The sequence below is a fragment of the Martes martes genome (assembly GCF_963455335.1).
Source record: "Martes martes genome assembly, chromosome: 9".
Lineage (NCBI taxonomy): Eukaryota > Metazoa > Chordata > Mammalia > Carnivora > Mustelidae > Martes > Martes martes.
In genome coordinates, this window is record NC_137896.1 from 21380065 (window position 1) to 21407167 (window position 27103).

The following is a 27103-nucleotide window of genomic DNA, read 5'->3' on the forward strand; positions in this document are numbered from 1 at the left end:
CTGGGGCTAATAATACATTATGTGTTTATAAAAAAATTTTCAAATTATTAAAAAAAAATTGCAATGTTAGTACCGTTGGGTCTTTCGTCAAAGCCCCATCTACTTGTCAACAATCTTAAGAATAAAGTAACAACGAATTCTCATAGTTTGATATTTATTGATGTATTTTTATAAAATCCCTGTGGCCTTTTTCCTTCTTTGTCTTTCCCTTAAAAACCTTGAAGCAAGAAAAAATTTTTGAAGTAATATAATACTAAATCTACCCCAGTCCCGTAAGATTTTCACTCTTTCCTTCCCTTTTTCATTTTCCTGATTCCCTCTCCTACAACCACTGTCAGATCCTCAAGTGACTCCAGGATAGGAACTACTGTTTGTTGAGCACCCACCTGTCTGCTTTAAGCATAGATGGAGAACATTTTCAAGAAGTGTCCCCAAAAAGAGACTAGTTTGTGTTAGGTGAATACTTGGATAAGCTGCACGTAGAAGGGCGGGAACCCCCAAGAGGTATACCAAATTAATTAGAAATGGTCACTGTTGGTCTACTTGCCAGGCTTTTGTTCGGTTGAGGAAGGTAAGTGGAGAGCCACAGCAGAACTGTCTAGGGCAATGGAGAGGCCTCCGGGATGTGGTATGAGAAAAGAGAGGAAATGAGTCAACCAGCACGTGAAAAACAGACACACCCAACGGTGAATTACATGAAGTTTTTGTTGTAAAGTGAGCAACACGAGTCCTCACCACCCTGTCCCCCTGATTTTCACCTTTCACCCCCAGCCCTCTGCCAAGACATCTTTATACACTTCTTTATGATTAATGGTGAGTTGGGTTTGTTTTAGGGACTGTCTCAGCATGCCAAGTGTCACCTCAAGAGGATCCCTGCCCAAGGGAGGTCTTCATATTTGAGACTAGCAGTTAGGAGTTTTGAGCCAAGTGCAGGCCCCAGCTGTCTGCTGAATTAAATCTTCACCCTTGAGCAGAGCCAAGAGGACACCTGGAGGATGGACGCTGGATGCTAAACTTCAGTGCACTGAGCACATTTGAATTACTCCTTGGCCTCACTGCATTAAACCACCTTCACTCTCCCCTTTTGAACTATCCATTTTATGGGTTATCCAGTGAAAATAACACTTACTGAATGTTTACAATGAGCCAGACTCTAAGGACATTTTATGATTAACTTTTTCAGTCCTCAACCACTCCATGTATGGTTCTCCCCATTTTACATGTGGGAAAACTGAGGGACAGAAGATGAAAATGACTTGCCCTAAGTCACATAACTAGTGAATGCCGGAATTCAAACTCAAGAATCTGGCCGCAAAGTCCACACCCTTGGCTGGTCGGCTCTGCCCTTTTCTCCTCTACTCTCTCTCTCTGTGGTCAATAAATACAGAACTACTCTACCATGAATCCCAGTTGCTGAACTCATACTCCAAATTCATATAACAAAAAAAAAAAAAAGTTGTAAAGTGATATTGAGCCCCAAATAATAAAAACAAAATTAGCATACCTCATTTTTCAATAGAATAGAATGTGCTTCAAACACCATGGGAGAGTGGACTTAGAACAAAAGGTGGTGGTTTTCCTTAAGAAATATTGTTTGAATCCTGGGTTTGATCGCATGTACTACCCTGTCTCACAGCAGTGAACAGACCTCAAGGTTTAGGATGTGGTTTAGATCCCCAGAGACATGTAAGAGTTTGAAAAGAATCCGTTCTCCTCACTCATATTTATGCCAGAGTCCCTTTCCTTCCAAGCAGATTTTTATTTTCTGAGTAATACCACCAACAGGGAGGGGCACACACAGTACTTACTTATGTTTCATTGTGTTAAAATTCACAGAGAGAAGCATCCATTAAGAAGCAGAGGTCTGGGATGCCTGGCAAGGCCAGTTGGTGGAACATGCAACTTGATCTCGGAGTTGAGAGTTCAAGCCCAATGTTGGATATAGAGATTACTTAAAAAAAAAAAAAGAAGAAGAAGAAGAAGAAGAAGAAGCAGAGGTCTGCTTTTTACTACCTCAACAGTTTGGGAAAGGCTGAAGAAGTACTTAATAATGATTACAGTAACAAGTCCTGTAATTCTAAATATCTCCTTTTTTTTTTTTACAAGGCTCTCCTCAGACATAGGTTTGTGTTTTATAGAATTTTTTAAATATACAAATCAAAAATGTCTGAACATTTGTGTTAGAATATGTTAAAAGTTCAATATAATTGAATATGGTTTCAGTTTTATTTTCATCATATACTATTAAAAGGTATTATTCACTATCTATTATTGACCCAGCCAAGTCTTTATTATTTTAGAGTCTTACTTTTTTTACTCTGAATATTGTTTTACTTCCTTGTACTGAGATACATCTTTTTAAGAAATTACTTTTTTTTTCTTATTGAAAGATTAAACTGGAGCTCCTGGGTGGCTCAGTTGTTAACCGTCTGCGTTTGGCTCAGGTCATGATCCCAACATCCTGGGATTGAGCCCCCTATCAGGCTCCCCGCTTGGCGGGAAGCCTGCTTCTTCTCCCTCTCCCACTCTCCCTGCTTGTATTCCCTAGCTTGCTGTCTCTCTCTCTGTCAAATAAATAAATAAAATCTTAAAAAAAAAAAAAAGATTAAACTATCGAGTAAGTAAAAGATGGGATTGGGGGGAGGGTAGAATTTCCTAGACATCAATCCTGGCAAGTAAACTTGCACTAGGTAAAACTAAAATCTCTCTCCTCTCAGATTCCCCCTCCTTCCTGGCTCCAAGATCCTTTTCTATCCTTTCTCTAATGAACTGGTTGTTATGTGGAAATGATTAATAATGCAAGTTTTAATGACCTTAACTCTTCCAGGGGTATTTGCTTTTTTTTTTAAGATTTTATTTATTTATTTGACAGACAGAGATCACAAGTAGGCAGAGAGGCAGACAGAGAGAGGCAGGGGGAAGCCGGGACCCTTCTGAGCAGAGAGCCTGATGTGGGGCTTGATCCCAAGACCCTGGGATCATGACCTGAGCTGAAGACAGAGGCTTTAACCCACTGAGCCACCCAGGCACCATGGATGTTTGCTTTTTAATAAGGTAGAGGTTTTTTGGTTTTTTTTTTTTTTAAGATTTTATTTATTTATTTGAGAGAGAGAGACAGAGCCAGAGAGCACAAGCAGGGGGAGGGGCAGAGGGAGAGGGAGAAGCCGACTCCCCACTGAGTATGGGACTCAATACCAGGACCCAGAAATCATGATCTGAGCCAAAGGCAGACGGTTAACCAACTGAGCCACCCAAGAACTCAACAAGATAGAGCTCTTAAGCCAAAGGCATGAATCTCTAATTGAGAAGTGTTAGGCATATTGAGCATAAGGGGGAGAGGAGATATTTGGAAATGAGGCTGGAGGTGATGGTGGGAAACAGAGATTTTCCTGTCATCCCAGAAACCATATCATATCAGTTGCTTTCTTTTTTTTTTTTTTAAGATTTTTATTTATTTATTTGACACAGAGAGAGGGATCACAAGTAGGCAGAGCAGCAGGCAGAGAGGGGGAAGCAGGCTCCCTGCTGAGCAGAGAGCCACATGCAGGGCTTGATCCCAGATCCTGAGAGCAGGACCTGAGCGAAAGGGAGAAGCTTAACCCACTGAGCCACCCAGGTGCCCTTTATCATATCAGTTGCTTTCTCTACCTCTTCCCAAACCCTTATCAGAACACAGCAAAGGAAAAGGATTAGAAAGGGTAATCAACAACTGCCTTCTGTTATACAAAACACAGAGGAAGTGATGGATTCTATTCTTCCTGAACAATGGTGAGGACTTCCACCACAAAAGATGACTGTGTGCCCGTTATTGAATGATTTGTCTTCTATACTTTCTCTCACCCCGTAGAGTTTATAGTCTGATGTCCAAGGAAGATGGCACTGGTTTAAAATGGTTCCTGTGAATACCAAAGAATCTTTATGAAGGCGCTATCCGTCCCTCCCTCCCCCATTTTCTTTTAACAGAGATGGTGGTGTGAATATAGAAAGGGACATTTTTAAAGGAAGCAGGGATATAGGAAGAGATTACAAAGGGGATGGATCTGAGAATCCAGAAAGGATGCTCACCTGTGAATGAGATAAAAGGTAGAAAGTTGAGACGGTACAGAAGATATATCAAATATGGAATCCAGCCTTATTGGGCCCTCACACAGTTGTTTTTAGTGAAACCTTGCCCCAGACCACTTCAGAGCACCACAATCAAAGAACCTGCCTCTCCAGTCACTCAAGTATATACAAGAGGTCACAGTTCTCTTTACTCCGTATAAGAATGTATCTCCCAAACCTTTGTCTTTTAACCATCCACCAACCGAATCAAACCTACTAAACCCTACTGACCTAAACTCTTGGTTGTGTATCAGATGATCTTAGGAAGTCACTTTTGTGGCAAAAAGGGCAGGACACTAAAAAGGAAAAGAATTTGTAGGCAGTTCAGGTATTCTGACCTTAAAATTAAAGAAACTGATTTTTCTAGGAAAGACAGTGTTTCCTCTGCAAGAGCCTTGATGATTTCTAAGAAGTTTTTTTGTTATATTACTGCCCAGATTATCATTTCAGTTTAACAGCCCACAGAATTATAAAGTCTGGCTAACCAATCCCACTGCATTTTTTTTAAAGATTTTATTTATTTATCCCACAGGCAGAGATTACAAGTAGTCAGAGAGGCAGGCAGAGAGAGGGGAAGGGAAGCAGGCTCCCGGCTGAGCAGAGAGCCTGATGCGGAGCTGGATCCCAGGACTCTGGGACCATGACCCGAGCCGAAGGCAGAGGCTTTAACCCGCTGAGCCATCCAGGTGGCCCTCCCACTGCATTTTTTATTTTTTTTTCAAGATTTTATTTGTTTATTTGACAGAGAGAGAGAGCACAAGTAAGCAGAGCAGCAGGCAGAGGGAGAGAGAGAGAAACAGGCTCTCTGCTGAGCAGGGAGCCTGATGTGGGGCTCGATCTCAGGACCCTGGAATCATGACCTGAGCCAAAGGCAGCCGCTTAACCAACTAAGCCACCCAGGTGCCCCCCACTGCATTTTTTAAAAAGAAATTTTTTTTCAAATAGGTATTAGGCCAAACACATTTCTACAACTTCCTTTGTGGTATCCTGTTTCAGAGCTTTAAGTAATCTTGTCAGAATTTTTTTCTTTTTTCAGGTTTCTAAGCCAAAAGTCCTTTGCAAAATTATTTTCATCAACTGAATTATTAAAACAATTGAAAATGGCATTTAAAAAGTTATAAAAGGGGGGCGCCTGGGTGGCTCAGTGGATTAAAGCCTCTGCCTTCGGCTCAGGTCATGATTTCAGGGTCCTGGGATCGAGCCCCGCATCGGGCTCTCTGCTCAGCGGGGAACCTGCTTCCTCCTCTCTCTCTGCCTGCCTCTCTGCCTACTTGTGATTTCTCTCTCTGTCAAATAAATAAATAAAATCTTAAAAAAATGTTTTAAAAAAAGTTATAAAAGGGTCTTTTAATTCAGAACTTCAGAACTTTTTGATACTTAACAATTAATGAAATTGTTATAGCATTCTCATTTTTGAAAGAATCTTTTAAGATATTTGAAATATTAATACTGTAATACCACCCAGGCCTTGACACCTCCAAAAGTGAAATAAAAACATGAAATAGATTGGGGTCCCTGGCTAGCTCAGTCTGTAGAGCATCTGATTCTTTATCTGAGGGTCACAAGTTCAAGCCCCATGCTGGGGAGCCTACTTAAAACACACACACACACACACACAGGAGCACCTGAGTGGTTCAGTTAGTCTAGCCTCTGCCTTCAGCTCAGGTCATGATGCCAGGTCCTGGGATCAATCCCTGCATTGGGCTCCCTTCTCAAAGGGGAGCCTGCTTCTCCCTCTGACACCAGCCCCCCACTTGTGCTCTCTTGCTCGCTCACTCACTCTCTCTCAAATAAATAAAATCTTCAAAACACACACACGTGTGCGAAATAGACATTAGTTAAGTGGTTTTGCCTTGGGAAAAAAATCGGTAAGTGACCACATCCCAAAATAATCTCAAGACACTTCTGCATCTGATTCCTTATGTGAAAACCCTGTACCTGAACACTTTAATCAGGATATTAAATCAGGATTTATTTGAAATTAAAAAACAGTGTTTACAAAGAGAAGTTCAGAAAACATTTTTGTTTTTCTTGGTTTATTATAGTTGTTTTTTTTTTTTAAAGATTGTATTCATTGACTTGACAGAGATCACAAGCAGGGAGAGAGGCAGGCAGAGAGAGAGAGAAGGAAGCAGGCACCCCACTGAGCAGAGAGCCCGATGTGGGGCTCTTATCCCAAGACCCTGGGATCATGACCTGAGCCAAAGGCAGAGCCCCAACCCACTGAGCCACCCAGGCACCCCCCTCTCTCCTTTTTTTAAGGGGGAGCAGGATTAATCCAGGTATGTATGGATTCGGGAAACAAAAGTGGTCATAAGTTTTGGTCATAGGTAGAATTACGTCTATGTCAGACAATCTCTTAAAGGAAAACTTAAAAGAAAATGCTATCTTGAAATATCCTCCTTTGACCAAATTGAGTGCCATAGGTATAGATTTTGTTGAATAAACCCTAGAATTACATTTTTAAGTTAAAATGGTCTTTTCAGTTTCTGATTTCCCCAAAGTGTAAAGGAAGAGGGACAAAAATCACTTAATTGTCCTTGTGACTAGGACTGGGCACTACTTTCCTGGTAGGGACCCAGCTTAAGGACCACCACTTTAGTGTTTCTTTTGAGGACCAAGAACAGCAAGAATGATGAGGTCAGGTCTAGCCCCTCCCCCACAACTACTAACTGCTTTTTTTGACAGTTAGAAGGTTAGGTAAGTAGTTTTTTATTAGAGGAACATGTGCACACCAAGTACCTACTTAGGCATAGCAAAGCCGAGGGATAAAAAGTTTTTGAAGGAATTTCAAAATGAAATAGCCATGCTGGGAAAAAGCCAGAACTTTGTTATACTTTCATACACTTACTCTGTAGTTTAGAATTGTTTATATTTTAAATGACAATTGAGAGGGTGTACACTATAATCTTTTCAGTTTTGGAGCCTCCAAAGGCCTTAATCAGGCTCTGGACGCATGCTCTGGGGAATTATGAAATAGTAAACCACAGGAGGCTAATCATAGAGCCCGTCACACAGTGGAATCAAAATAGAAACAACCTAGAGGATGTAGCAGAGCAGAAATGAAAGGCAGAATAAATGTTTCACTATCCATACTTTCCTATTCAAAATTCAGTTTAGTGTTAAATGGGCACACCACTGGATAATAAGAAAAAAATAAAACCAACATGAACCCTGATTTTAAAAAAGTAGGGAGAGCATATTGATGAAAGAAAAAGAAGCATGCAGGTGTAGCTGGATCTGAGAGATGTGTCCTCGACGCTAAGCTGCCTAAGCCTGATTCAGCTGTAATAGTGTGAACCCCTGCAGAGTTTTGAGAAAAGAACTGACATGATATAAATGCTGCTTGAGAAAAACTAGTAACGAAACGTAAGATGGATTGGAAGAGAAAACATAAAATATTGAAAGATAACTAGAAACCTGATAGAAGAGGAATCCACAAGATTTAGTGATGTAGCTATAGGGGATGAAGGAGCTGAAGAGTCAATGATTAAGAGGAAACCATGGGCTCGTTTGGGGGCAGGTGGTAGAGGGAGGTTGGTGACCATGGCAGTATTATTTATTGAAAACCAAAGACATACGGGATGCCTGGGTGGCTCAGTGGGTTAAAGCCTCTGCCTTCGGCTCAGGTCATGATCTCAGGTCCTGGGATCGAGACCCGCATCGGGCTCTCTGCTCGGCAGGGAGCCTGCATCCTCCTCTCTCTCTGCCTGCTTCTCTGCCTGCTTGTGATCTCTCTCTCTCTCTGTGTCAAATAAATAAATAAAATCTTAAAAAAAAAAGTAACTCATTGATTTGATGTAAAAGGTTACAGATCAGGTGAATCATAAGATAGGGAATGAAAGTGGAAGCCTTATGCAGACAGGATATGACTTACTGAAAATCCAAAGAGCCTAGATCCAGTCCTGAAGAGAAGGAAAAATGTGTAACGTTTCTCATTTTTTGTTTGCTGGATAACATTTGAGAGGGGCTTCTTTTGTTCTTGGATCATTTTTAAGCCAGCAAAGCCCATCAGTTCAAGTCTGGGTGATCTGAAAGTCACAGCAAAGGAAGAATCAGTATCTTGCACATAGCAGGCATTCAGTAAACATTTGTAGAATGAAGAAATGAAGGATTTTCAGGACTCAGTATGCATGAAGTGTGAAAAGAATCAGGAGAACCAAATCCAGTAGCAAAGTAGAAACAGGTTAGAGTCCATATACTGCAATTCACTGAAAGCCAAACCACTATAAAAATGAAAAATGGGGGAGTTTCTGGTTTGGCTTGGATTATAATCCCTGAGAGCTCTTTCCTTTTTTCTTGGTTTCTTTTCAAGCTCAGAATCACCTTCTACAGTTCAGATCTGGATTAAAAAGGAAATTGGTTGGGTGCCTGGGTGGCTCAGTTGGTTAAGCAACTGCCTTTGGCTCAGGTCATGATCCTGGAGTCCCAGGATTGAGTCCTGCATCCGGCTCCCAGCTCCATGGGGAGTCTGCTTCTCCCTCTGACTTTCTGCTCTCTCATGCTCTCTCTCACTGACTCTCTCTCAAATAAATGTCTTTTTTTTTTTAAAGAAAAAAAGTGATTAGTTATGGCAAAAGCAAAAAACTTGAGGCTTCTCAACTCTAGTGATCTTGTCCAGGACCAGCTATGAAAGCCAGGATCTCATGGGGGGCAGACTTAGTTTTACTTTATTTCTCCTCAAAAAATTCCGACCATAATGTTTGCATTTGACAGACCAAGTGATATTTCTCAACAGTTGTTCCAAACCTTTACCACTCTCAACTCCCTACTGCATGTTGCTCTATTTTGCACTCAGCAGAGCACCTAGCAGTTCTGCTTAATCTAGATATAAGGTTATAACCTTCCAGACAGGAGCTATACCAAGAGGAAGGCCAAGCTCCAGATTCTTGGCTTGGTCACTTTTCTAGGGCCTGGCTAACTGAATAAGCTCTTTATCTTCAATCTCTCTCCGCCTGCTCCTGTCCCTGATTATTCACATACTTGTTTCCTCTATGCTAGAAAATTCCCTTCCTTTTTCCTCTCCACCACCAAACTTCTTAGAAGCTTTTACTTCCTACTTTCAACTTTCTGACCTTCCTTCCCAGCTTTCATTCCCACATGGTACAGAAAACTGCTCTGGCAAATGTCACTAAAAACATGAATGATAGGGGGGCGCCTGGGTGGCTCAGTGGGTTAAGCCGCTGCCTTCGGCTCAGGTCATGATCTCAGGGTCCTGGGATCGAGTCCCGCATCGGGCTCTCTGCTTGGCAGGGAGCCTGCTTCCCTCTCTCTCTCTCTCTGCCTGCCTCTCTGTCTACTTGTGATCTCTCTCTGTCAAATAAATAAATAAAATCTTAAAAAAAAAAAAACGTGAATGATAGGGGCACCTGGGTGGCTCAGTGGGTTAAAGCCTCTGCCTCCGCTCAGGTCATGATCCCAGCCAGAGTCCTGGGATTGAGCCCCGCATCGGGCTCTCTGCTCAGGAGGAACCTGCTTCCTCCTCTCTCTCTGCCTGCTGCTCTGTCAACTTGTGATCTCTCTGTCAAATAAGTAAATAAAATCTTTAAAGAAAACACATGAATGATAATATAAGAGGTCTTCTTTGAATTCTATTTGAATTATCTGCAGTGTTAGGCTCCATGGAGTACTTCTTTCCTGGCCTCTGAGATACCACTCCTTTATTTTTATACCTCTGTAGACAGTTTAACTCATTCATTCCTCAAATTCTGCCCATCCCTGAAATTTAAGCATGTCTAAAGTTTCTCCCCTTGAGTCCCCTCTTATGCCAACACCCTCCCTCCCTGCTCCCTAGGCTTCAGGTATTGCCTGAATATTCCCAAATCCTCATGTCCCTACTCCTGAAGCTCTCTCTCAAATAAACACAGGTTAATTAGAAAATAAGCCACTCCAAGAGGGACTTCACTCATGTTATCTCCACTAATCCTGACATTTCTTTGCTGACAGGAAAAGAAAAGTTAGGGGAAAGGATGATAAACCCTGTTACAGACCCCTTGGCATGGGAGACAGACTTCCCCTCAACTACACATACCAATCCTCTAAATACTAACGGGAGGGGAGTCTCTGTGCAGACACTACGTCTTCTCCCAAGAATAATGAGGTGGTGCTAAAGTCAACTGCAGTAGTAGCTTCTAGAAGGAAGAAGCGTTGGAAGTGCCACATGGATGTTTCTGTTTGATTTTGAATTTGGAGGGTGAGAGAAGTTTGAGTCTTTACTTATCTGAGACCCAGCTTGCAGGGGGTTCCCAAGTCCCACCCTTCTCCAGGTGTGGACAGTGTAGAAGACTGGGAAATTGCTGGGAGAGAGGAGAGGGAATACCTTCTAGGATCCAACAGTCTCCTCTTAAAGTATCTGAGGCATCACAAACACAACTGCTCTGGAACTGATCTCGTCATTCTGCTTCTACTACCATTTTGTTAACAACATTACCTTTCACCCTCTTGACTTAGATAGAAACTTCTGTTACTGGGGACTCTTCCCCCTCTAGCAGTGCCCCATTCTGTTCTAAGAGACCTCCCTCCAGACTGGCTCCTTTCAATGCTGGACCAGCTCCTACTATCTCCATACCTCTAGTCTCTACCCCATCCAATCCATGTGTCCTGCTGTAGCCAGAGGGACCTTCCCAGAACATTATTGGTCATTCCTCACGTCTTTTCATTAAAACCCCCACTGACAATGTTTAGGCTTTTAGTGGGGTATATGAGGTCCTTTGCAACCTACCTTGACCTGCCTTCCATTTTCATCACTGGTGACTCCTTCCCTCATCCAAAATCAGTGGGCTCTTTGCAGCTTTTCAAACATACTTTGTTAAGTACTAAGTGCCAGCTATGAGCCAGGCACTAATCTAAACTTTGTAATACAGTGAACAGGAAAAAAAAGGCCCCTGCTCTCATGCAACTCACATTTTAGTAGGAAGAGCCAGTGAATAAACAAGATAATTTCAGATAGTGATATGGGGCTATGAAGACAATTAAATGGGGGCGGGGGGGGGGGGTCAGCTCCTTTAGCGCTCAGGAAGGAGCTGAGAAGGTAACGGTTGATCTTGAATGACAAGGAGGAGCCAGACAAGCAAAGACCTGGTATAGAGTATTTGGGGCCATTTGACCAGTGTGTGACAAAGGCCTTGAGGCAAGAACTAGCTTGGGCACTTGGCATTTTCAAGGTCCCAAAACAAAGCAGTGAGGCTGCACCTCATTAGACACTTGGGTGGGGGCAATGAGGTGAGGCCAGATCACAGGGACCCTGTGGGGCATCCAAAGGAGTTTGGATACTATTTCAAGGGTAAAAGGAATACACTGAAAGATTTTGAGCCAAGGATGGACATGCTCTGGATCACTCTGGCTCTTCCTGGAGAAGGGGTTTCGGCTTGGAGACCAGTTCCATGCCTTCAGGCTTATGCTCAGGCCATGTTCAAGCCTGGAACGACGATGGTCTTTCCCAGGACAGTTCCCAGGCTCCTGAGAGCTTATCACTGCAGTGCTTTCAGCCTAGGTCAAGCCTGGTTTGCCTCGCCAGCCCTTCAATCGCTCAACAAACCACTCACTGGGCACAGGGGACAGAGTCCTGGGGTCTCCCGCTGTCACAGAACCACTTTTTTTCTGTTCCTGCCTCCCTCCTAATGGGGCAGTCAGACTATGTTTGGCGGGGCAGTGACAAATCCAGGCCCATGGGTTAGTGGTACAAACGAGGCTTCTCCCTAAGACGATGGAGGACACCTCGGGATAGGCAGCCCGGCCCGAACCAATGAGCTGGTGAGACCAGAGTGGACCCGCGGGAGTCAAGGCAGGATATGGACTACAATTCCCAACAGACTCTGCGCGCGGCTGCCGATCCCTCCGCACCAATTTACTCCGCCTGCTGTTCACCACGGCCCGCCAAGGACCAAGCCTAGGTTTTTTTCCTGGAACCGAGGTCCATCTTCTTATCACAGTTTCAGAGAGAGACCACGGAATGCCCTGGAGGTGAAACGGACTTTTTGAGGAGAAACGCGGATGCAGACTAGCGGACAGCGGTCGCTCTGAAGCCACCGACTTTCGCGCGCTTTGGCGCGGGTGGTTGTGGGTAGAGCGCCCAGGAGGGAGAAAGGAGTCGGGGGGCTGTGACCGCGGCCAGAGGGGATGTTCGAGCACGAACCCCACGCTGAGGGGGCAGCGGTCGTCGCCGCGGCCGGGGAGGCGCTGCAGGCCCTGTGCCAGGAGCTGAACCTCGACGAGGGGAGCGCGGCCGAAGCCCTGGACGACTTCACCGCCATCCGGGGCAACTACAGCCTAGAGGTGAGCGGCGGCAGGTGGGGCGGCCGGACCCGACCCCCGCCAGGCCCCACCCCCGCCCCGCCCCTACCCCACCTTGTGGGGCGGTGGGAGTTTCCCCACCGGGAAGGGTCGCTTCCCCGCCGGGCGCCGCCGAGTGCGGAGTTGGAAGGGCGGGTGTAGACCCATCTATCCATTTTCTTTCTGAGGCGGGAAACTGAAGTCCGGAAGAGGGGCGGCTTGTCCGCGGTCGCACGCCCCTCGGGGGTCCCCTAGACTCCACACCAGCTTCCCGCCGAGAGCCGCAGACGTCACGATAGCGCCCATAAATCTATTAAAAAACCAAATGCCGGAATGGTAAAAGCTGAAGTTAGTTGTAGTGCCGACACCACCGCCCAGCCCTTTAAATATGTCATCTCGCTCCGTTCTCGCCACAATCCTGGGAACCGTTCCACCGGAGTGCCCAAGCTACGTGCCCAAGGCCGCGCGGTTAGTGGTGGAGCCGGGCGGAGTCCGAGCCTTGGAACCGCCCCACGGTGCGGCCTCACCCCGGCGGGCGGAGCTGTGGGCTGCTCGCTTTGATGAAAGCCATCATCAGCAAGTGGGGCTCAGCCCTCAGCCCCAGCCTCCTCCCGTCTCAGTATCCTGATGCTTAGCGCAGCGCCTGACTTTGAATTAAATAAGTGCCGTCATTACTGGGTTTTCCCCCCAATCGTTCTCGCATGAAGCCCCCCCAGCAGCCCTGTGAATGTGGCAGGGCAGTATTATACCTGCTTTCCAGGTAGTAATATCAAGGCCCAGAGGACTGTGCTGCTCAAGGTCATTCTGCTAATTATTAAAGGACTCCAGTATAGAGATAGCATTGCGATAGGATGTATTCCAGCATACTCCTCCAGTAACCTTAAATTCAGAGACTTTCCTGCATAATCCAAGGGGCCTGGATTCACTGACTTACCACCCGGTGAAATAGTTAATTCATGAATGAATTATTACTATTACTAATGAAATAATTAATTGCGTTCAGAGGCATGTAGTTGGATATTTGGAGTTGAGTGTTGAGGGAGAAAATACCTAAGAGACGCCCTTGTATGTCTCTGGGGTAGGACTGGTAGATTGGATAAAGGACTGTGACCTGCATCCATGGGTGGCTGAAGGAAGAATAGGCAAGTAAGGGAGATTATGAATTATGGCCACTCAGTGAAAACAAACTAATTTTTAAAAGCCTGAGAAGGCATTTCTGACTTCCTAAGCCCTCCTTTGATCTGTCATTGAATAAACATTTACTGAGTGCAAAGTGTAGTCAAGGCACTAAACTCGACACCTCTTTCAAAAGAAACTTAAGATTTATCTGTTAAGAGAGAAAAAAGAGAGCATGCAGAGGGGAGGGGCAGAGAGAAAGTCTCAAGCTGACTGTGCTGTTAGCCAGGTACAGGACTTGATCCCAGGACCCTGAGATCATGACCTGACCAGAAACCAAGAGTCAGATGCTCAACCAACTGCCCCACCCAGGTGCCCCTCAAATTCTTGAATATACCAAGTTTCTTCCCACTTGCATGTTTTCTCCGTGCCATTCCCTCTGTCTGGAAACCTTTCCCTCACTCCCTACAACAGGCAGATTGAAGAAGTAAGTCTGAAGAGCTAAGTGAACAAGATGAAGTTGATCAGGACACCTTAAATGTTTGATTCAGAAAGCACAGATGTGGGGCGCCTGGGTGGCTCAGTGGGTTAAAGCCTCTGCCTTCGGCTCAGGGCATGGTCCCGGTGTTGTGGGATCGAGCCCCGAATCGGGCTCTCTGCTCCGCAGGGAGCCTGCTTCCTCCTCTCTCTCTGCCTGCCTCTCTGCCTACTTGTGATCTCTCTGTCAAATGAATAAATAAATTCTTTAAAAAAAAAAAAGCACAGATGTATGAATTAAGATTTGGGGACTGTTATTTTGTCCCAAGTTTTTTATTTTCTTCCTCCTCTTTTTTTTCTTTTGTTTGTTTTTGGTGAAAGGCTCTTGGAGTAGGTCTTTTCATATATCTACTTTTTTTTTTTTTAAGATTTTATTTATTTGACAGAGATCACAAGTAGGCAGAGAGGAAGGGAAGCAGGCTCCCCGCCGAGCGGAGAGCCTGATGTGGGGCTCCATCCCAGGATCCTAGAATCATGACCTAAGCCGAAGACAGAGGCTTTAACCCACTGAGCCACCCAGATGCCCCATATCTACTCTTTCTCCCTAACCGTGTCCCCAGGGATGCCTGGGTGGCTCAGTCGGTTAAGCCTCTGCCTTCAGCTCAGGTCATGATCCCAGGGTCCTGGGATCGAGTGCCACATCGGGCTTCTTGCTTGGCAGGGAGCCTGCTTCTCTTTCCACCTCTGCCTGCCACTCTGCCTGCTTGTGTGCGTGCGCGCTCTCTCTCTCTCTTCCCCTCTCTGACAAATAAATAATAAAATCTTTAAAAAGAAAGAAAGAAAGAAACCCTCTCCCCAGCTCCTATCCCTGTCAGTATACCTGACAAGCCCCCACTTATATTTCCCCCTTGCCTTTCCCTCTCACCCCTTATATTTTGATGATTCACCACTTAACGAGTTTTAAGTCTTCTTCTGAATTCTCTAACCTCTCCTCAAAATCTGTTACTCTACTATATATTCTCTCACACTTTATCTTCAATTCTTATAGCATACATCTCACCAATTAAAGATAACCGTTATTTGTTCCTTTTCTTTACTCTAGATTTGATATTATATGAGGTCAGAAACCATCTTTGTATTCTAAGGTCTAACATCAAAGAATTAAAATAAGTAATATAGTTGACTTTTTTTTTCCTTTTTTTTTTTTTTTTTAGGGAGAAAAAGCAAAAATACTGGTACTTAAGTTTTCTCTTAGTGGTGTTTTCATCTAGTAACTTGTATCTGGTGGCTCTCTAATACTTGGATACTATTCCCCAAAATTTGTTAATCAAGGCTTCTAAAAGTATTCAGCCACAAGCTTACATGCCTCATTTAGTACCTTGAGCAAATAAGACTTGTCCATACATTAGGGTATAACACTGGGGTTTTCTTTTTGTTTTTTTTTGTTTTTGTTTTTGTTTTTGTTTTTTTAACACTGGGTTTTAATTCTATTGGTTGCCACCCATTTCTGTCCTCCGTTTTGGATTATTACAAGAAATCTTTCAATGTTTTTATTCTTTTAGAGACTGGTCTTAAAGAGGCTCTGCAGAACTGTGCTATAAGATTTGTGTCTAATTTTTAATCCTTAAATTACATATGTAGTTCAGTGGTAAAGTCATGAAGTAATTTTAGCTTGGAGAGATCTCAAGTCTAAAGCCTCTGCCTCAATTTAAAGCCTCTAAACCCTCTGCCTCTGCCTGCCACTCTGCCTGCCTCTACTCTCTCTATCTCTCTGACAAATAAATAAATAAAATCTTTAAAAAAAAAAAAAAAGGAGACATAAAACTGAAGTGGTGGAAAGGAACTTGAGCATCATCAAGGCCATGACTGGTGTTTTCAAATCAAGTAAGCTAATGCTGAGGCTGAAAAATTTTAAGAGAACTCCTTCAAATAATATCAGATTTGGGGTATAGATGAGAGATCTATTTTTAGATTAATGCTGATATGTCATCTTACACAGGACTGAAAGTAAGGAGTTTTATACTCATTTCTGTAAAACTAAGCTTTGTGTGATCTTGGGCAAATATCTTCACTGCTCTGGCCTGTTAGATACATAACGAAAATAAGACCAGATAGTTCTAAGATCCTTTCTGGTTTTAGAACTCAAGCAATTTAACATAATATATTCATTTTGCTGTTTGTTTTTTGCCTGCCAGGGAGAAGTTATACACTGGTTGGCATGTTCATTGTATGTTGCATGCCGCAAAAGCATTATTCCCACTGTTGGGAAAGGTATCATGGAAGGAAATTGTGTATCACTTACCAGAATACTGCGTTCAGCTAAACTAAGGTAAAACACTTGATTTTTCAAACACTTCTATAAGTCCTAAATTTACTTTTAGAATTTAGTTTCTGCAACTCTATTCCATTTAAAGTTTGTTGTCCTATAGGTATCCTTTTCCAATTCTCATATTCTTCCATTGCCTTTCTTCCTCAAATTCTGACTTCAGACAGAAGAATTTATACTATTTTTTAATCTGTAATTTTTTCATTATTTTTTTAAGATTTAGAAAGAATTCCAAGCTTTTAGAAAAGCTGCAAAATAAGGAAAGCACCTAACACTCATATACCCTTGACCTAAATTCACCTCTTATTGACACTTTACTCCATTTGCTTTGTCATTTGATCATTCTCAAATATTTTTTCCTCAATCATCTCAAAGTAAGTAGCATGCATTATAGCCCTTTACCCCTAAATACTTCATTGTGTATTTGGATAACTACCACAGTTACCAACTTCAGCAGAGTTAACATTGATATCATAATTTAATCTGTCATCTCTATTCTAGTTTTATTAGTTGATCCAATAATAATCTTTATAGCAATTTTTTTTAAGATTTTATTTATTTATTTGACAGACAGATCACAAGTAGGCAGAGAGGCAGGCAGAGAGAGAGGAAAGGAAGCAGGCTCCCTGCTGAGCAGAGAGCCTGATGCAGGGCTCGATCCCAGGACCCTGAAATCATGACCTGAGCCAAAGGCAGAGGCTTTAACCCACTGAGCCACCCAGGCGCCCCTTTATAGCAATTTTTTGAAAGAATATTCCAATCAAGGATTAGGTACTACATTCACTTACTATATCTGTTTAGTTTCCTTTAATCAGGAATATTTGCAAGAATGTAGTCCACAAACACTCCAACCCCTTTTTAATAGATTGCTCCTCATTTTGGATTTGTCTTATGTTTTCTTATGATTAGAGACACCCCATTATACACCCCAGATAGAAAACTACATAAGTAATTTTGTGTCCTTGCTGTATCACATCTGGAGGCACAATATCCTTGTGCTTTGCTTGTGTTAATTTTGATAATCTGCTCAGTGTGTTGTCCTACAATTTTTCTACTATAGAGTTAATATTTTTTACTGTGCAACAAGTAAGCAATCAGTAGGTCTTAGCTATAGCTTTTTTTTTTTTTAAGATTTTATTTATTTATTTGACAGACAGATCACAAGTAGGCAGAGAGAGAGAAGGGAGGACGCAGGCTCCCTGCTGAGCAGAGAGCCCGATGCGGGGCTCTATCCCAGGACCCTGGGATCATGACCTGAGCCGAAGGCAGAGGTTTTAACCCACTGAGCCACCCAGGCGCCCCTTAGCTATAGCTTTTACTTGCCCTGGCATTAACCATATGGAACTATTTATTTGCCTGGATACAAAACAAAAGAAATGGAAGGATCCAGATTTGGATAGGTGGTAATGTTCTCTGTTTCTGGGTTTTTCACCCATGACAAAACTATTCGAGGTTGTTGTCCATTTGCTTTCCTGGGTTTCCAGCATGGAAGACAAACAAACTTTAAAAGACCTATCGAGGAAGAGCAATTAAGTTTCAGTTTATGCAAAATTTAAAAAAAAATTTTTTTCTCAGAACAATTTTAGTTTGCATAAGTGGAAAAATAATACATTCAAGACAATTTTTAAAACTTCAGTAGAGGGGTGCCTGGGTGGCTCAGTGGGTTAAAGCCTCTGCCTTCGGCTCAGGTCATGATCTCAGGGTCCTGGGATTGAGCCCCGCATCGGGCTCTCTGCTCAGCAGGGAACCTGCTTCTCTCTCACTCTCTGCCTGCCTCTCTGCCTACTTGTGATCTCTGTCTGTCAAATAAATAAATAAAAATCTTAAAAAAAAAAAAAAAAAACCTTCAGTAGAATACCAAAAAAAAAAATTCAGTAGATAACAATTTTTTAATTTATGATAAAAATAAAATGAAAGTATAATTAAGATTGATGGGAGTTCAAGTAATTTTTTTAATTGAGTAATTTTTTTAATTTTTTAATTGCTGCAGTATAAAATAATCTGACTTTTTTCTATCAGTGCTTCTCATCATTGACTGTATAAAATTTTTAAAATCTTTATAATACTAGGTTGTTGGGGAAACAGAACAAAAAAAGAATAACTTAAAATTTGGAGTACATGATAAAAATTTCAAATAATGAAATATTCTGGAAATAGATGGTGATGATTACACAATGGGAATATACTTAATACCACTTAACTGTACACTTAAACATGGTTAAAATAGTAAATTTTATATTATACATACTTCTACCAAAATTTTTAAAAAGGTTCACAAACTTTCAAATAATATAAAAAAATCTGGGGCGCCTGGGTGGCTCAGTGGGTTGGGCCTCTGCCTTCGGCTCAGGTCATGATCTCAGGGTCCTGGGATCGAGCCCCGCATCGGGCTTTCTGCTTGGCAGGGAGCCTGCTTCCGCCTCTCTCTCTGCCTGCCTCTCTACCTACTTGTGATCTCTCTCTCTGTCAAATAAATAAAAAATAAATCTAAAAAAAAAAAATCTGTTTTTCAGTGTTTTAGTTTTTTTAAAACATAATGAGATCATACTCTAAGTATTGTTGTTTTTCTTTTTTTTTTCCTTTAAATATTTTATTTACTTATTTGACAGACACAGCAAAAGAGGGAACACAAGCAGGGGGAGTAGGAGAGGGCAAAGCAGACAGGAACCAGACACGGGGCTCAATCCCAGAACCCTAAGATCATGACCTGAGCCAAAGGCAGGTGCTTAACAATTGAGCCACCCAGGTGCCCCTGTTGTTGCTTTTCTTACTTTATATTCTGGTAATTCTTCCATATCACCATAAGTAGCTCTTCCTCACTTTAGGACTTAAGATATAAGGATATTTCATATATTTAGCCAACCCCTTACTGATGACCATTTAGATTGTATCCAATTCCTTGTAATTACAGACAGATTATTATGAAATGTATTTCAGATAAATTCCTAAAAGTGTAGGGATGGGTCAAAAGACCCCCATTTTTTAAATGTAGAGTGGTACAAATTTTTTTTTAGGTGTCAGATTCTTAACTACTAAAAGAGCATAAGAGTATCATCATGTTCATTCCGACAAAAAAGAATTACAAGTGATGTTATTATTTTCATTGATTTATAATAATTTGGGCTGTTTATGAAATTCCAATTTTAAGTATAATTTTAAATGATTATTTAATATCTTTATAGATAGGGAAAAATACCAAATATTGCTAATAAATCATACTGCAAAATATATATAAGTGCAGATTATAGATGTACATGTAATACTAGCAGGTTTTTATTGAGTACCTGTGAGCTAGGCATTTAATGTGTGCTAAGGGTTTTTATGTCTTTATCCATTTAATCCTCACAGTTAATCCCATGAAATAAATCTCATTTTGTAGATAAGGAAACGTAGTCACCTAGAGCTTAAATTACTTCCCAAAGGTTTTATACCTAGCAGGTAGCAGAGTATCCCAAATCCATACTGTATTACATATGTATCTACCCATAATATTAATATGTCTGTTTTGAACTGTATTTATATTCAGCTTCAGTTTGTGAAAAAAACAAAACAACTTCCAACTTAAAAATAAGTTTCAACTGGGACATCTGGGTGGCTCAGTCAGTTAAGTTCCTGTCTTTGTCTCAGGTCGAGTACTGCATCCAGGTCTTTTCTCAGCAGGGAGCCTGTTTCTCCCTCTGCTTGCTCAGCCTGCCACTCTCCCTTTTTGTTCACATTCTCTCTCTCTCTCTCTCTCTCTCTCTCTCTGACAAATAAATAAATAAATAAAGTCTTTTAAAAAAAGTTTCAAATAAAAGTTTATTTTGCTATTAAGTGTAATATTAAAAAGTAGTATTTGGGGGCACCCGAGTGGCTCAGTGGGTTAAGGCCTCTGCCTTCGGCTCAGGTCATGATCTCAGGATCCTGGGATCGAGCCCTGCATCGGGCTCTCTGCTCAGCAGGGAGCCTGCTTCTTCCTCTCTCTCTGCCTTCCTCTCTGCCTACTTGTGATCTCTGTCTGTCAAATAAAAATAAATAAAATTTTTAAAAAAAAGTAGTATTTTGGGGTGCCTGGGTGGCTCAGTTGGTTAATCGACGGCCTTCGATTCAGGTTATGATCCTGGAGTCCCCGGATCCACCCCAGTATTGGGCTCCCCACTCGGCAGGGAGTCTGCTTCTCCCTCTGACCCTTCCCCCTCTCCTGCTCTCTCTCTCTCTCTCAAATAAATAAATATAATCTTGAAAAAAAAAAGTAGTGTCTGTTGTGCAATTTGAATTTTTAATTTAGTAAAGAAGTCTGCATCTCATTGTTTTAAGTATTGAGAAGTAATTTTCCACATTTTCCACAAGTTTTTCAGTTACTTAGGGTTTAAATCAAGATGACATCCATTCATTCATTATTTTCATATTATAATAGAATCTGAATGAATATTTCATGAAAAATTATTTTTCATACATTTTAACTGGAACACTGATGATACTAAATTTTTACAAAATAATTTTCTTTTTTATGTTTTGAGTACCATTAAAATTCAGTAGTATTCTGCTATTGGGACATACACCCCATATTTACCATCCGTACTCTACACTTATTTTCGGGGTGTACGTGTGGTAAAATATACATAACATTGGGGCACCTGGGTGGCTAGTCAGTTGGGCATCTGCCTCTTGATTTTGGCTCAGATCATCGTCTCTGGGTTGTGGGATTTGGCCCCCTGTTAGGCTCCCAGCTCAGCAGAAAGTTTGCTTCTCTCCTTCTTCTGCCCCTCCCCCTACCTGCTCGCTCTCTGTATATAAAAATTAATCTTGGGGCGCCTGGGTGGCTCAGTGGGTTAAAGCCTCTGCCTTCAGCTCGGGTCATGATCTCGGGGTCCTGGGATCGAGCCCCGCGTCGGGCTCTCTGCTCAGCGGGGGGCCTGCTTCCTCCTCTCTCTCTTTGCCTGCCTCTCTGCCTACTTGTGATCTCTGTCTGTCAAATAAATAAATAAAATCTAAAAAAAATAAAAAATAAAAAAATAAATAAAAATGAATCTTTGGGGCGCCTGGATGGCTCAGCGGGTTAAAACCTCTGCCTTTGGCTCAGGTCATGATCCCAGGGTCCTGGGATCCAGCCCCACATCGGGCTCTCTGCTCATCAGTGAGCCTGCTTCCTCCTCTCTCTCTGCCTGCCTCTCTGCCTACTTGTGATCTATGTCTGTCAAATAAATAAATAAAATATTTAAAAAAAATGAATCTTTAAACAATATATATACATAAAATTTACCATCTAACCAACTTTAAGTGTACAGTTCAGTGGCATTAAATACATTTACATTGTTGTGCAGTCATCACCACCATCCGTTTCCAGAATTTGTTCAACTTCTCAGTGAAACCTCATAACAATTAAACAAAAGCTTCCTTCTCCCTCCTAGCCCTTGGCATGTATCAGTACTTCATTCCTTTTTATGGCTGAATAATATTCCATTGCATATATACCACATTTTGTTTATCTGCGTATTAGTTGATGGATACTTGAGTTGTTTCCACCTTTTGACCATTATGAATAATGCTGCTATGAACATTTGTGTATAAGTTTTTATGTAGACATATGTTTTCATTTCTCTTGAGTATATATGTATGAATGGAATTGTTGGGTCCTATGAGAACACCATGTTTAATCTTTTGATGTACTGTCAGATTGTTTTCCAAAGTGACTACACAAGTTTACATTCCCACCAGCAGAGTTTGAGGGTTCCATTTTATGCATATCCTTGCCAATACTTGTTATTATCTGTCTTTTCTTTAAGGCCATTCTAGTGGGCATGAAATGGTATCTTATACTTCCCGAATGGCCAGTGATGTGGAGTTTCTTTTCATATGCTTATTGGAGTATGATTTTTTTTCCCCAGATTTAATTTATTTGAGATAACGAGAGAGCACAAGTGGTGAGGGGCGGGCAGAAGGAGAGGGAGGAGCATGCTGTCCACTGGGCACGGATCCCAATTTGGGGCTTGATCCCAGGACCCTGGGATCATGACCTGAGCCGAAGGCAGACACTTAACTGATGAGTCACCCAGCTGCCCTAGAGTAATGTATTCTTTACAACAGAATTCCAGTGAACAGAATTGTTTTGAAAGCTGTGAAGTTTACTTTGCTTCTTATTTTACTTTAAAAAATCATACTCCTAGGTTAAGTAATAATAATGCTATAAATTTTTTTGTTTCCAAACATTCTGATGTGCTTTGTTCCAGGTTAGAACAGCCATACTAGGAATAGCAATAAATACAATGGATTTATATAAGCATATATTAGTCAAGCATCTTGTTTATAAAAAAACAGATATACCAACTACTGACTAGCTAACTGTTCTTTAGACAGAGTCTTTAGGATAACTTGAGAAAACAGAGTTGGAAAATGTCCAGGAATAAAATAAGACTGGGTAGAGCCAAAAAGCGTTATCACAAGAATTCACCTAACAAGGACACGACTTACATGGCTGGCAGTGCCATTCCTGGACATTGCCACTGTGTTTGTCCCTAATAGCTGAATATTGCTGATGATCCTGCTATAAGAATTTATCACTTGCTCAGTTCTGTGCACCACCAGCTCCAGTTTCAAAATCCCAAACATATATCAAAGACCTCAGGTTTTATGCCTTCACCCTAACTTCAGTGAAGCTGATCTATCTAGTAGACAGCAAGACTCAAAATTGGGGAATTCTTTGAACAAAAGAAAGAATTTCACATGCTGAGCATCCCTGCCTCCAAAACAGTCTCCTATAGGGACTCTAACTTGTTACCCAAAATAAATATTTAGTAATCCAGCAAAAAAAAAAAAAAAAAAAAATTGTTGCTATTATTGCTAAGAATCTTTTAAAGAGCCTCAGATTTCAGTCTGCATATCTGGAGTTTGAATACCTATGGATAATTAGCTGATGATATCTTTCACCACCTTTTTTTTTTTTTTAAAGATTTTATTTACTCATTTGACAGAGATCACAAGTAGGCAGAGAAGCAGGCAGAGAGAGGGGAGAAAGCAGGCTCCCCGCTGAGCAGAGAGCCTGATGCGGGGCTCGATCGCAGGACCCTGGGTCCACGACCCAAGCCAAAGGCAGAGGCTTTAACCCACTGGGGCGCCTGGATGGCTCAGTTGGTTAAGCAGCTGCCTTTGGCTCAGGTCATGATTCCAGGGTCCTGGGATCAAGCCCCGTATCAGGCTCCCTGCTTAGCAAAGAGCCTGCTTCTCTCTCCTTCTGCCTGCTGCTCTGCTTACTTGTGCTCTCTCTCTGTCAAATAAATAAAGTCTTTAAAAAAAAAAAAAAAGGTATCATTCTGGGGCTGGTTCAGTCTTTACTGAACCTGGCTGGTTCAGTCAGTAAAGCATGCAATTCTTAATCTCAGGTTTGTAAATTCAAGCCCCATGTTGGATATAGACATTACTTAAAAATGAAATCTTAAAAAAAAATTCTGTATATAGCACTAGACACTTAAATGAACGCTACAAATTTTCAATCTAAAACCATACTAACATGAGGACATAAAAAATGTACTCATGATTGAATAAGCCAAAAAGGTGGACTAATAATCTATTAAGTAATTTTCTGGGTATGAACTACTTTCTTCATTTATATTTGGTGGTGGAACCACATATTGGAACACAAACACTTGAATTTTATTCCTAAACTATAACTGTCTGGTGCTTTGTGATCAACTTCCACAATCCACTACTTGGGAGATTCTGTTTGTCTTCAAACTAATTTCATGAACTCAATCTGTTCACATTACTTTAATATATATACAAATTATTGTCTGGGTGCTGTAGGGAATGAAAGAAGTAGATAGGTACCATTACTTCATGGATAGAAGACATTTATGTAATGACCACTAATTCAATATCTATATTCCCATAGTGATTCTGTAAGCCAGAGGTATTTCATAGCACTTGGGAATAAGGTTTTTCGGTTGCCTTTTTTTTTTTTTTTAAATAAATTTACACTTTTAAGTAAAGATTTTTTTTCTTTAATCAAGATTCTTAAGATTCATAGGCATAAATAAAATGTTAACTTGTCCTTTATATGTACTCACTTTAAAGTTGAGCTTTTAAAAAAATAAAGTTGCTTTTTTTGTTTAGTTTAATACAGTTTTTTAGTAAAATGAAGAAGTGGATGGACATGTCAAACCTGCCGCAAGAATTTCGTGAACGTATAGAAAGGCTAGAAAGAAATTTTGAGGTGTCTACTGTCATTTTCAAAAAATTTGAGCCAATTTTTTTAGATATATTTCAAAATCCATATGAAGAGCCACCCAAGTTACCACGAAGCAGGAAGCAGAGGTAAGACTCTTAATTGTTATATAATTGACATTAAAAAATATACAAATTATGCTATAAACTTTGGAAATTTGCATTTTTGAAAGTTTGCTTTTTACCAGAAGTATCCATTTGTAAAAAAACCTTTTTTTTATAAAAAAAATTTTTTTAATCCATTTATAATGGAATTCCCTGGAAATTCAGGGTAATATTTTCACTTTTTTTTAATGGTCTGATTATTTTATGCAGATTAGAAATATTTATTTAAGTCCACTTAATGAACCATAGGTTGTCCTTTGTGAATGGAATTTTACATGTAATTTGACTTTACTATTTGTTATTTATATTTGCTGCTTCAATTTAAATGACCATGTGGAGTGATATTTAGCAAGTTAGTTAAAAAGTACATTTTTTCCTTTCTAGGAGGATTCCTTGCAGTGTTAAGGATCTCTTTAATTTCTGTTGGACACTGTTTGTTTATACTAAGGGTAAGGTGGTACTTTCAATGGTTTTACATTTCTGCTGTGGGAACTTGGTGTTATTTGACATAAAGGGTTTCTGGTCTTTGTGGTTTTTTTTCTTATAAAGGTAATTTTCGTATGATTGGAGATGACTTAGTAAATTCTTACCATTTACTTCTGTGTTGCTTGGATCTGATTTTTGCCAATGCCATTATATGCCCAAATAGACGTGACTTGCTGAATCCATCATTTAAAGGTAAGACCTTATTTACTTTTGAAAACTAGTCATCAGTATTTAGAAAAAGTTTTAAATGTTGACCATATTCTTCTAACCATTTCCTTTTGCTTTTCGTATCCTGTCAAACTAGGTTTACCATCTGATTTCCATACTGCTGACTTTCGGGCTTCTGAAGAGCCTCCCTGCATCATTGCTGTACTGTGTGAACTGCATGACGGACTTCTAGTAGAAGCAAAAGGAATAAAGGAGCACTACTTTAAGCCATATATTTCAAAACTCTTTGACAGAAAGGTACTGCACTTATAAGTAAATGGCTAAGATTTTTAAAGGTCAGCAGCAAAAACCCCTAAGGAAAAAATAATGTTTTAAGCAAGTTCTCAGCATTATAGGACTCAGGGTCAAGATTTCCAGGTTTCAGTCTCTGCCGTGATTTAAAATGCTGTAATGCAGAATCACCCTATGATCTTTTGTGATGTGCAAAACTGAGCTATTAAAGACTGTGACCAACTATATAAACTGTCAAGTAAATGCACTGGCAGAGATGGCTGTAAGAGGTTTTAATAAAAGAATTATAAAGAATAGAACATTGGAGTAAGCCTAATAAAGAATTATGAAAAGCAGAAGATCAGAGTAAATTAATTTACTGCCACAATTTGAATAACTGCTGACTACTTACTAAAGATGAGATGATATATAACAACTATAGCTTCAATTCTATATAAATAGAGCAGAAAATCTGTTATAGTTTTATAGCTACCTGCATGCATTCTGGATTTTTTTTCTCAGCAATTTACTTAGCTATTTCTGTGTTTATGAAATGGCTTATTCCTCTTGTTCTCAATTTCTTACTTTCCCAACATTGAGCCATTTAATCTAGCTAGTACCTGAGTTTTCTCTTTGGTAAAAAAAAAAGCGGGAGGAGGGTGGATTAGGTCATCACTGTGGTTCCTTCCACTCTTTGTAGATAATACGAGATTTTTCTTCAGTCATAAAGTCATCTCTAACTGGGTGGTTCTTCTGTTACACAAAGTTTTGTATCTAGCTTTATCTTTCTTCCTGTGTATATGTATGTGCCTATGTGTATCATGGCTCCTTACCTGCAAGTTAAACACGTCCAGCAAAGTAAACTTTGAAGGGAACTCAAGAATTGTCTTCTGTGCTCTGCAGAAGTACCACATTAGTGGCCCTGGGGTGTAATGAGCATAAATTTTGGTTTACCTGGATTATCTAGGTTTTGGTTGTTGTCTTAGCATAATTATTATAGCACCTCCTTTCACTCCAAAAGAGTCCTAGTTTGGATAGTTGTCCTCCTACTCATGGGCTGCAGATATTTTGTTTTGCCTATGTAGAGTGTTCTTTATTTTTATTTCATTCAATTCTAATTTATATATAAAGATTTTTAATATGAAAATCTCTTTCAAGGGGCACCTGGTTGGCTCAGTTAAGTGTCTGACTTGATCTCTGCTCAGGTCTTGATATCGGGGTCATGAGTTTAAGCTCCATGTTGGGAAAGAAAAAAAAAAGAAAGAAAATCTCTTTCAAAAATCAGGGACTATGGCAATACAAGGTTAGAATTTTTACATGAATTTCTACATGGATAACTATTGTTAAGTGATGCCCACCTCTTTTTAAGATGGGAAGTGTGCTTTCTGTCCTCTTAAATTTATGTATGTTGAACCCTGACTGCTGAAGGCATTTGAGTTTACAACCCTTATATGTCATAATCTAGGAATAGTGTGGGCGCATAGATAATATTATAAACAGGGGCACTTGGGTAGCTCAATTGGTGGAGCATCCAAGTCTTGATCTCAGGGTTGTGAGTTCAAGCCCCATGTTGGAGCCTAA

At 40.9% G+C, this 27103-nt stretch overlaps 2 protein-coding genes across 2 annotated transcripts in view; both read left to right on the forward strand.

Annotated features, from left to right (window-relative positions):
• The window catches only part of MROH8 (maestro heat like repeat family member 8), a gene marked incomplete at its 5' end in the record, with an annotated part of 62420 nt that extends 60154 nt beyond the window's left edge, over positions 1-2266 (forward strand). The window contains one exon of the mRNA XM_080812705.1: positions 1837-2266. The remainder of the gene's footprint in view (positions 1-1836) is intronic.
• A 9883-nt stretch (positions 2267-12149) lies between these two features.
• Positions 12150-27103, forward strand: part of RBL1 (RB transcriptional corepressor like 1) — a gene marked incomplete at its 3' end in the record, with an annotated part of 64669 nt that continues 49715 nt past the window's right edge. Inside the window, exons 1-6 of the mRNA XM_080812704.1 lie at positions 12150-12378; positions 16164-16297; positions 24383-24583; positions 24983-25047; positions 25148-25276; positions 25389-25549. Of these exons, the coding sequence (XP_080668830.1) occupies positions 12223-12378; positions 16164-16297; positions 24383-24583; positions 24983-25047; positions 25148-25276; positions 25389-25549 (846 nt within the window). The 5' untranslated portion in view covers positions 12150-12222. The remainder of the gene's footprint in view (positions 12379-16163; positions 16298-24382; positions 24584-24982; positions 25048-25147; positions 25277-25388; positions 25550-27103) is intronic.